Source organism: Poromitra crassiceps (assembly GCF_964638095.1).
Source record: "Poromitra crassiceps genome assembly, chromosome: 10".
Lineage (NCBI taxonomy): Eukaryota > Metazoa > Chordata > Actinopteri > Beryciformes > Melamphaidae > Poromitra > Poromitra crassiceps.
The window spans coordinates 15,922,028-15,934,366 of NC_139631.1; the positions used below are offsets into that span (position 1 = coordinate 15,922,028).

Below are 12,339 nucleotides of genomic sequence, written 5' to 3' on the forward strand. Positions count from 1 at the left end.
GGGCCGCCCGCAACCGCCTGGTGACGAGCACAGTGGAACTTAGGTGACTCCTGGGGCTCAAGCCCAGACCCAGGAGGCACCTTTGTACCGGCCGCATGTGTAGGAGGGCCAACGGGACGGCTTGGACCGAAGACGCCATCAGGCCCAAAAGGCGGAGACACAGCCTCCATGTGACTCCGGCCCCCAGCCTGAATTGGGAGAGGCAAGCCCTGAGGGATAGCTGCCTCTCCTGCGTCAGTGACAACAGCGCAGCCTGGGAATCCACCACTAGGCCCAGGAACTGCGTCTTCTGTGAAGGCTCCAGCCTGCACTTCCCCGGATTGAGCCGCAGGCCAAGCTGCTGCACGTGCTCCAAGAGGATGGACAGATGAGCCCGACACTGAACTTCTGAGCGTGCGCACAGGAGCCAGTCGTCTAGATAGTTCAGGATTCGTATCCCCTTCCGTCGCAGAGGCGACAAAACGGCGTCCATGCACCTGGTAAAGGTGCGGGGAGCCAAGGAGATTCCGAACGGCAGGACCTGAAACTCGTACTCCTTGCCGTCGAACGCGAACCTGAGGAACCGCCAATGCCCTTCCCAGATCGGAATCTGGAAGTAGGCATCCTTTAGGTCTATGGTGACAAACCAGTCCCCTCTGCAGATGGACTGTCGCACCCTCGGGATGGTCAGCATCTTGCACGGCAGACGCCTGAGATGTCTGTTGAGACCCCTTAGATCTAAAATGGGGCGTAGTCTCCCATCCTTCTTGGGGATGAGGAAATACCGGGAGTAAAATCCAGCCTGTTTGTTGCCCTGAGGCACCTCCCTGATGGCTCCCTTCTCCAACAGGGTAGAAACCTCGGCCTGGAGCACTGCCTTGTGCTCCGCGCCCACCACCGTGACAACCGTTGGGGTCCTCGAGGTCGGAGGCCGACGAGCAAACTGAATACGATACCCCTGGGTCATGGTCGAAACCACCCAGGGGCTCGCCTGCAGTGACCTCCAAGCCACAAGACCCACCCGGGCTTGCTGGAGGCAGGCTGGACGTAAACTGGCGTCAGGAAGAAGGCGGAGGCCTAGGCTTGCTGCCGCCTCTGCCTTGCTTGCCCCTGACCGGCCTCCTGACTGCGTTGCCGTGCCCACGGCGCGCATCCAGAGTGGCCCTCAGGTCATTTGGGCCCCAGCCCGACCTCTGTGTCTGTGCGGGGGCTTCCTTCCTCCTGCCCCCCGACTGTCTGGACCACCTGGGGGTCAGTGCATCGGAAACCTCCTTAGCACAACGACGGGCCTCCTGGCCCTGCTGCAACAAAGCAGTGGCACCAGGACCAAACATGGCTGATGGCGCAACCGGCAGCCGCAAGAGGGCTCTCTGGTCCTCTGATCGCAACTTGGACCGGGACAGCCACAGTTGGCGCCTTGCAACCCAGAGTGCCGACACACCCTTACCGGCAGTCGACACCTGCTCTTTCATCAGCTGTGACAAGACTGATGAAACCAGTTGTATCTCAGCATTGAGATGAGCATCGAACCCGGTGCTCAGCTCGCGGACCAGCTTCCTCTGATACAATGCTAGTATGGACCCAGTATTGGCCAACCGTGCCTGAACTGCTACCGGCCTATGCACCTTAGCCAGTGCGGCATCGAGCATCTTACAGTCCCCCGTTGGAGTAGCCGGCCCCAGCACTGGGCTGGCCGGGAACAAAAGAGCTGATATGGCTTGGTCCAGCTGAGGCAATGGGCCACAGCCCACCTTACCCCTATCCTGCATGGCAGACAGCCGCCTGTTGGTAGAGGTAAAGGAGAGTGCAGCCATGGGTGTTGCAAACCCAGCCTGCATTAGGTTCTCCACTTCCGGGAGGAGAGGCACCTCAAATGGCACCTCCGGACCTGGCGCGTCCTCATCATCGAAGCGCGAGGGAGGAGGGGCTTGGCCCGCGGCGGACTCCAGTCCCAAAGCTTGGGAAGCCCTGACCATCAGACCCTGGAATCGCTTGCGTTCACTGGTCTGTTCGCCCTCTGCAACGGACCCCTCAATGAGGCCCCCCTCATCTGATAACCCCTCTATGTCGACATCCTCCTCGACATCCTCCTGATCACCAGCCTCAATCCTGATGCTGTCATCTGGTAAAAATGTCCTAAGTAAGGGAAAGGGGCGGGGATCCCCTGAGGAACCACCCCCACTCCCCCCCGCTTTACGGCGCTTAACCTGCTGGGGCGGAGCAGACTGTGCTACAGCAACCTGCCTGCGCTTACCCCCAAACACACAAAGCCGAGCCTCCAGGGATCGTGCTGGCAAAATGAAGCAATCCATACAGGAGGAGGGATTAGCAACCGCTTCAGAGGCATGTTCCTCTCCCAGACAACGCACACACACATCATGCCCATCTTCAGTGGGCAGCTGCACTCCACACACCACACAGACATGGCTCATAGATGCCATAGCTTCCTTTCCTTTTAATTATTTTATTTTGAAAGAAGAGAGGAAGTGCTAAGCCAGTGTAACTGCGCTTGCTGCCAACTTGACACACATGCACAGTCCACCAAACCTCGCGATAGGCCCCGCCCTCGCGAGACTAACAACACGGAAGAGCTCTAAAAGTTTTAGCTCCAGTCTGTGTGTTTTGGTGTGTTTTTGTGTACCGTTGTTACTGCCCGGGCTAACTGTTCGCCAGACAGAAGCCGCGGCCAGAGAGAGAGAGAGATAGAGAGAAAACTGACAACGAACCCGCGGACCTGCTCTCGTTGTCCTGATTAGGGAGCCGAGAGAGGACCAAGCGCCGCAGGACACGGAAGCCTCCAGAAACCTGGAGACAATATGTCAGCGCCGAGGAAGTTGTGTTTAGCGTTATATAGGAGACGGACAACACACTCGCGGACCTGCTCTCACTGTCCAGTTACGGAGCCGAGAAACAAGACCGTCACCTAGCGCCCCAAGACATGGAAGCCTCCAGAGACCTGGAGACAATATGTCAGCGCTGAGAAGTTTGTGCTCACCCCGACAACAGCCGCCACGAGAGGCAATCGTCCTCTCTCCCACCACCGAAGGTAAGAGGCAAGGCTGTTTACGAGAGAGTCAGAATATAATAGAAGTTAGATAAGATTTTTTGATTGTCTCAGACAGAGCGACCACACGTCACACTGCTCCAGTGAAATCGAAAAAGTCGAAGTAGGCGTGGTTAACAGGGGCTTTATAGGCTTGGGTGTAACCACGTCCACAGGTGGATTGTCTTAAAGTAATTATTCACGTCACCTGATTCCATTTGTAATCAGCTTCCCATACAAGATATATTCATATCTCTGTATTGGAGGGTAAACCCCGATAACGATAGAGAACAGATATTATGAGTGTGAATGTCTGACTGTATGTGAAGAGAGGGTAGATAAATAACAGATATTATGAGTGTGAATGTCTGACTGTATGTGAAGAGAGGGTAGATAAATAACAGATATTATGAGTGTGAATGTCTGACTGTATGTGAAGAGAGGGTAGATAAATAACAGATATTATGAGTGTGAATGTCTGACTGTATGTGAAGAGAGGGTAGATAAATAACAGATATTATGAGTGTGAATGTCTGACTGTATGTGAAGAGAGGGTAGATAAATAACAGATATTATGAGTGTGAATGTCTGACTGTATGTGAAGAGAGGGTAGATAAATAACAGATGTTATGAGTGTGAAGGTCTGACTGTATGTGAAGAGAGGGTAGATAAATAACAGATATTATGAGTGTGAATGTCTGACTGTATGTGAAGAGAGGGTAGATAAATAACAGATATTATGAGTGTGAATGTCTGACTGTATGTGAAGAGAGGGTAGATAAATAACAGATATTATGAGTGTGAATGTCTGACTGTATGTGAAGAGAGGGTAGATAAATAACAGATATTATGAGTGTGAATGTCTGATTGTATGTGAAGAGAGGGTAGATAAATAACAGATATTATGAGTGTGAATGTCTGACTGTATGTGAAGAGAGGGTAGATAAATAACAGATATTATGAGTGTGAATGTCTGACTGTATGTGAAGAGAGGGTAGATAAATAACAGATATTATGAGTGTGAAGGTTTGACTGTATGTGAAGAGAGGGTAGATAAATAACAGATATTATGAGTGTGAATGTCTGACTGTATGTGAAGAGAGGGTAGATAAATAACAGATATTATGAGTGTGAATGTCTGACTGTATGTGAAGAGAGGGTAGATAAATAACAGATATTATGAGTGTGAATGTCTGACTGTATGTGAAGAGAGGGCAGATAAATAACAGATATTATGAGTGTGAAGGTTTGACTGTATGTGAAGACAGGGTAGATAAATAACAGATATTATGAGTGTGAATGTCTGACTGTATGTGAAGAGAGGGTAGATAAATAACAGATATTATGAGTGTGAATGTCTGACTGTATGTGAAGACAGGGTAGATAAATAACAGATATTATGAGTGTGAATGTCTGACTGTATGTGAAGAGAGGGCAGATAAATAACAGATATTATGAGTGTGAATGTCTGACTGTATGTGAAGACAGGGTAGATAAATAACAGATATTATGAGTGTGAATGTCTGACTGTATGTGAAAGAGGGTAGATAAATAACAGATATTATGAGTGTGAATGTCTGACTGTATGTGAAGAGAGGGTAGATAAATAACAGATATTATGAGTGTGAATGTCTGACTGTATGTGAAGAGAGGGTAGATAAATAACAGATATTATGAGTGTGAAGGTCTGACTGTATGTGTGAACGGAGGGTAGATAAATAAGGGTGAACTTGTTGGTTGCAGGGCGAGAGCATGAGAGCATGTGACAGAGAGAACCTGAGAAAAATTCTAATTCCAGTGAAGATGTAGGTCATTCCCAGAACACATTTTTTAATAGCGTGGCTGTAGATATCGATTGTTGGGTCACCGAGTCGTGGAGGCAGGAGGCAACTAAATGAAAATGGAATCTAAATGATCACCAGCTATGTAATGTAGTTACTCTTTATTACTCCGAGATAAATATGATAGATACACACACATCTGATATATTGTGCATTGAGTAGCACCACTTCATCACTGAGACCATACCCTAATACGTTTTAATGTTATTATGGCATAAATAGATCAATATGATACATATATGTTCTTGTCTCATTTAAAAACCTCCTTGTAGAGCTTTTTATCACAGGGAAATCCATAGGGTCAATATAACGGCACGACACACAGATCCCACTTATTTTATAATGAAGACATAAAAGTGATGAATGTCCGACCTGGTGAAAGGCTCCGACTATAAGTCAACTCCTCTCCTCCCTCCCTCTCCTCCCTCCCTCCCTCCCAACCTTTATTCACACTGCTTTACTGTGCAGCGGGGGCTAGCTACTCACACTGCTTTACTGTGCAGTGGGGGCTACTCACACTGCTTTACTGTGCAGTGGGGGCTACTCACACTGCTTTACTGTGCAGTGGGGGCTACTCACACTGCTTTACTGTGCAGCGGGGGCTACTCACACTGCTTTACTGTGCAGCGGGGGCTAGCTACTCACACTGCTTTACTGTGCAGTGGGGGCTACTCACACTGCTTTACTGTGCAGTGGGGGCTACTCACACTGCTTTACTGTGCAGTGGGGGCTACTCACAATACTTTACTGTGCAGTGGGGGCTACTCACACTGCTTTACTGTGCAGTGGGGGCTACTCACAATACTTTACTGTGCAGTGGGGGCTATTCACAATACTTTACTGTGCAGTGGGGGCTACTCACAATACTTTACTGTGCAGTGGGGGCTACTCACACTGCTTTACTGTGCAGTGGGGGCTACTCACAATACTTTACTGTGCAGTGGGGGCTACTCACAATACTTTACTGTGCAGTGGGGGCTACTCACAATACTTTACTGTGCAGTGGGGGCTACTCACAATACTTTACTGTGCAGCGGGGGCCAAAAGCAAAACGTAGGCTCAACATGAGAACCCAGGCTCATTAAAACACACGGTTACACTTGCCATATGGAGAGCCACCAGCAATGAGACTACGACCTACATGTACATAATGTTGTGTCCCAATCCATAGTCCAGTACAAGACTCCAGGCTGTATAGTGAATGTACAGGTAAAGGCTTCTACAGGGAGGCAGCTGTTCCCTTCACCTCCCTCGTCTGCCCTCACCCCACCCATGTCAGTCACTGGATGCCACCGCATGCGAGCAGCTCCGCCCAACCAATTGCAGAGCTGCTTGGCGTTGTTACCATGGCACCCAAACTAAACCTGCTTCCATCAGATGGGTGATTGGACGGGTAAGGGGCATGAGGAGAGTTTTAGAGAGGATTTTGGAAAGAGCATCAGGCCCCCGGAGGGGTTTGAGAGGGGTCATTATGTCGCGTTACCTCTCTGCTATCACCCAGCCAACACACACACCTGCGTGACAAACACACACCCCGAGCACAGGGGGCAGTGGCTCAGCTACACCACATGCTCTCCTCTGGATACCGTTTAATTGGCCAGCTTCTCTGACCTGGGACTTAGAGGGCTCATGTGTGTGTGTGTTAGCTGGCATTTATGAATCATAGATTTCTTTCCACACACACACACACACACACACACACACACACACACACACACACACACACACACACACACACACACACACACACACACACCACAAAAAGGTGGTTCTTTAACTGTACATACATTTCATTAACTTAAATGAAACTTTGCTGCACACATACAACACACAGCATAAAATGTCCTATTTGCAGTGTGTAAAGAACATGTATAGAAGCATGGTGTTGAGATACTTGTGAGGGAAGCAGACAGACAGACAGTACAGTGCAGTGCAGTGCAGTGCTGATAGAAGCATGGTGTTGAGATACTTGTGAGGGAAGCAGACAGACAGTACAGTGCAGTGCAGTGCAGTGCAGTGCTGATAGAAGCATGTTGTTGAGATACTTGTGAGGGAAGCAGACAGACAGTACAGTACAGTACAGTGCAGTGCTGATAGAAGCATGTTGTTGATATACTTGTGAGGGAAGCAGACAGACAGTACAGTACAGTGCAGTGCAGTGCAGTGCAGTGCTGATAGAAGCATGTTGTTGAGATACTTGTGAGGGAAGCAGACAGACAGTACAGTACAGTACAGTGCAGTGCAGTGCAGTGCAGTGATGATAGAAGCATGTTGTTGAGATACTTGTGAGGGAAGCAGACAGACAGACAGTACAGTACAGTGCAGTGCTGAGGCTGGTTGGTACCTTGTCACATCTCATGAGGCCCAGGTAGCGCAGGGACTTGCTGCTCTGAGCGATCTGTGTGGCTCCCTGGTCTGTGATGTCCTTACACCAGCCCGCATCCACCGTCTCTATGGTGCTACTGTACTGGCCTATGGCTATCAGGGCTGTGGACACGGGAGAGAGGGAGGGAGGGAGGGAGAGAGAGAGAGAGATAGAGAGAGAGGGGGGGGAGACAGGAGGAAGGTAAAGGTGTTAGTCTGACAACCTCTCTCATGCAAATGTGGCAGCGTGGTCCTCCCACAGAGACATGCAACAATTCAAGATGAAACCACGGCAAGCCATCTGGACAGGGTGTGACACATTAAACCACTGTTTACACGGCACCTCCAAATCACAGCTACACAGACACACAAGTCTGCACATACACACACCATCGACATATAAGATGGACGCCGCATGAGGTCCCGTTCAGTGAAGCCGCTGCATGTTAGATCGCCGCTCTGGCAGCTGTAGCCAGTATAGGTCACAAGGCCCGCCTCCCCCATGTTAGTGGATGGAAAAATCACAACCGAAATAATCACAGTATACGTCAGATAATTTTTTTCCAAAGGTGGTTTGTCTCATTTTATCATGCTAATGCCTGTGCAAGTGGTCATTTTTCTGATCAGTTTGTTTTTAAGTAGTTATTTGACATATAAAAAGGGATAAAAATGGATGATTGACAGCTGTGGCAGCCAGTCTCAAGCCGTCATTGGCTGGACAGGCTCTTCACATTATAGAGCTAGCGTTAGTTTGACATAGACAGGACACGGTTCTGCTTTCATCATGTAACGCTGCCTGGAGGTCTGGGTGGCTCTGCTGGGTGTGTGGGGCCGGGACAGAGGCTCTTAGCACGGGTAGTGGCTCCCTGGAGGTCGGGGTGGCTGTGCTGGCTACCAGACATATCAATGGACCGCAATAAAAAAGAACATTGTTTTGAGAAAGGTGCGCGAGGAATTAACGTTGGTTGGGGACTGAAGTAAGTTCAGAAAATATGTGTTTTATTAGTTAACATAGCAATAGCGTTAGCCGCTTTCGCTAGTCGGCTGTTTTTCATTATTTATCGGCTTAATATTACTATAACTTAACAACCGATAACGATAGCTGGAATAACACAATAATATACACATATTTTCAGAACTTACCAGGTTGACCAACTGCCAGGAAATGTGTTTAATAACGTTAACTCCTGTCCCGGGTAAGATGGGGCCTAGTACGCAACCACCAGCCATGAGCTAATCGCTAACGGGTTAGCCGTTAGCGTCACATACAAACAGAGGTTTTATTTTTGGTATTAAAGCAACAAACGTTTTTATATGGATATCTCAGAGAAATGCTTTGACTGTGGGGATGTTCGTTCTTCACAAGCTCCTTTCTTAGCTGTTGTAAGGATATAGTTAACAGAGACGAGACTAGGCAGGTGGGCTAACGTTACCACTGAGCTATATTAAATGGAACGTTACAGGCTGCCCTACCCACACTATTCACCTTATGTAGCCACGCCCATTTGACCCGGTTCTGTGGCCGTCCTACGACTTCCGGCAAAAAAAGAAGAAAAAAAAATGGCTGGCTGCTCCAATATAATCTAACTCTGAATTAACTAATACTTTAGCCAATTGTATGTAACATACCAAATAAAAGCAAACGGCAATGTCTAAGAATGCAATGCCATGTAACTGGCTCGTTAATTCTCGCATTTCAGGGAATTACGTTAACGTGTGCGGGTCTTATAGACGTAAGTGGCTCGAGCTGCGCTCGGAGCAGAGAAAACCATCTGAAGCTTTCTTTGTTGGAGTCCAGGTATGTTTTACAAGAAAGTGCTCGTCATTGTCGACGATAACGTTATCTGACCTGGCTAACAGTGGATACTCCGCTTGCTTGCTGTGTACCGAGCTCAAAGTAGTAGGCTACGTTTTTGTTTTACACCCTGCGCTGTCCGCTACAAAAACAACTCTCTTCTTCATGACGTTCTTTCATATTTGGCGCCGTGACCGCCGGAAGTGTTAGACGGACCCGGAAGAATTTGGCCCACTGTAAGGTCTGAACATAAGGTGAATACCAGTAAACAACGTAGCGTAAAGCATCAAGGTTAGATTTGTAAAACCAACATTTGCTCCAAAAGGAATTAAATCATAAAGTTAATCAAAATGCCACGGAAATATTAGGCTAGCTTAATCAACACAGCAGTGCATCGGATTCCCCCAGTGAGAGGCTGCGAGGAGCATCCCTGCCTCCACTTCCGGTCTGCAGCAGCCCGGAGGTCTCAATCTCCGACAACCAAAATCAGATTTTCGTACAGGCGTCATTTTGATAAACTGATCTCATAGTGGGAATCTTCCTGGTTACTTTTAGGCGAGACAAAAAATATTACGACTTAAAGTGCCATATTTACAGAGCTAGACTGTATATAAATACACAATGCACTGTGCGCATTCTAGAAACAGCAGCTCTACATAAGAAAGTATAGAGGGGGGGGGGCTCAGACTGAGGTTTCAACCCAAAAGAGCTAGTGCGCAGACTCTGGTTCACTGATCTGGCTTTTGTTTTGCAATTGTTTTGACTGCTCTGGGACTCGACTCATCCATTAGACTAGAGCGTTGGCATGTGTCACATCACTGGAAAGGTGAGGACACTGTGCCAGGGTGTTACTCCATGCCAATGTATGCATCAACATGTGTGTGTGTGTGTGTGTTTTGTGTGTGTGCCAGGGTAGGGACATGATGCCAGGGTAAATAGTAGCGATGCAACTGTCTGTCTGGCTTTGTCCCTAAGGAGCTCCGGGCATGTGTGCATACATCATGCGCGCGCACACACACACACACACACACACACACACACACACACACACACACACACACACACACACACACACACACACACACACACACAGTTTCACAAGTAGGGGGGACACAATAAAATGTGGTGCGTTGACCCTCTAGGGGGGTCTGGGGGCATGCCCCCCCGGAAGATTTTTTTTACATTTTAAAGTAAAATGCATCAATTTGGTGCACTCTGAGGGGAAGATTAACAGGCTAGATCTATGAAGAACTACACACATCACTCAATGCATGCCTTTTAGACACCACCTCCTCCAACTCATCAGAGCTCTGATATGAAAGCAGGTGACATGAACAAGGCATAGAACAATACTGATGTGAAAGCCAGAGCCATATTGAAATCACGTTGGTTGTACTATTATTATCATTATTATTATTATTATGCTGTGCTTTATTTTAAATTCAACCATGTTCACTGCTTACCATGTTCACTTCCTCTCATCACCTAACCCTTTATACAGCAGCAGGGACGTGCAGAGAATGTTAGAGGGGCAGGGGCTAGCAAAAAAGTTGTAACGTTTTTAGCCAGATTTAGAGGAACATCTCAATTTAAATTAACATTTGGATGATACTTGTCAAAGAAAAATAACTCCACAAACTGAATAATATTAGTACAAAAGTTAAATTTGCTGTTACAATACTGTTGTGATATCATTATTTAGTCTTAAGAAAAGCCAAACTCTGTGACTGCTGCCTTCAGGGACGGCTTGGAAAGGGGATTTTACATACAGAGCGCCATTAGAAATGCATTCATTTAATTAGCAACTCAATTAACATTCTCAGCCATAATATGATGGCTGGTCAAACAGTAGCGTATTAAGCATGATTTTTTCAGTTTACCCACAATTTTTTCAGTTTAAAAAGTGGGGGGGGGGGGGGGCAGAATCAAGGTTTTGAAAAGTGGGGGGCCATGTCCCCCCTGTCCCCAGTGGAAAATTCGCCCCTGACCCCCCCCCCCCACACACACACACACACACACACACACACACACATACACGTTTGCTGTTTCATACAGCCTTAATTTGTTCTTGGGGAGATCACAAATAAATAAATCTGACAAACAAGATGAGACTATATCTTCGGCAATCCATCTCAGATAAAGACATGTTTGGTTGCATAGACAGTACACACACACACACACACACACACACACACACACACACACACACACACACACACACACAACATACACGCCCCAATCTTCCTCATCAATCTTTAACCCGTCAATCGTTCAGCAGATGGAGGAGACCTGGGTCGATTGATAGTGCTGCTCGGTGATCGATTGGCAGGGCCTGCGCTTTGTTCTCCACTCTCTCACAACCATCACTAATGAGAGTGGGAAGAGAGGAGGAGGAGGAGGAGCCAGGGATGAGAGGAAGATGAAAGTACGCGGGTAAAGATGGAGACAGCCTTTGACAACACCTTCACATAGTTACTTAGCCCTGATGCTGTTTTCTGCTGCGCACAAATCTATTCCACTTCCAACTTTCTGCAAACAAGCTGGAGACAGACTGAAACTTCTCCACTTCACTGAGGAGAGAAGAACTCATCTGTACAAAACTTATTTTCATGTGCAACTTTTTTCTCTGTCTCTTTCTGACTCGCTTTCATCAATAGCATCTTACCCTGAAAATACCTGCATATTATTATACATAATACATACATACATACATATACATACATTATACAATATTTAACGACAGGCTTCTCTGCCAGTAGATTGATGGCAGTACAGTAAACTCTGTGTGTGTGTGCGTGTGTGTGTGTGTGTGTAAATGTCATTCCCAGAGGAGAGGGGAAATGAATAATCTTATGCTTTTTAAATTAACGGCTTGTATTTTACCCCCACCCCCCACCCCTCCTTCCAGCTGGGGCTATGTAATGTAGAGTCTTACACACACACACACACACACACACACACACACACAGCCACACACACACAGCCACACACACACACAGCCACACACACACACACACACACACACACACACACACACACACACACACACACACACACACACACACCCAACATACAGGACTCATTTTGTGTACAGTATGTAACATATGTAATATATAGCTTTGGGCAGTGGGGCTGCTCCACATGTGGTTCCTTTTGTACTGCAGCGTGCTCTTGGATGCCATGCAGGCAGCATAATGGTGTATTAGGGCTAAACAGGCAGTGTCAGGGCTTTGAAGAGGCAGCGGGTTTCATGTCAAACGGCACCGTGGGGAAGACGGCGCAGCGGGCCAGATGGGAGAAGAGCCAGAGGAATAGCC

The 12,339-nt window shown here is 47.7% G+C and overlaps 1 protein-coding gene across 1 annotated transcript in view; it reads right to left on the reverse strand.

Moving 5' to 3' along the window:
- fbxl17 (F-box and leucine-rich repeat protein 17) overlaps positions 1–12,339 on the reverse strand; it is a 344,795-nt gene that overhangs the window by 23,755 nt on the left and 308,701 nt on the right. The window contains exon 10 of the mRNA XM_083644955.1: positions 7,208–7,350. Coding sequence (XP_083501081.1) covers positions 7,208–7,350 — 143 coding nt within the window. The remainder of the gene's footprint in view (positions 1–7,207; positions 7,351–12,339) is intronic.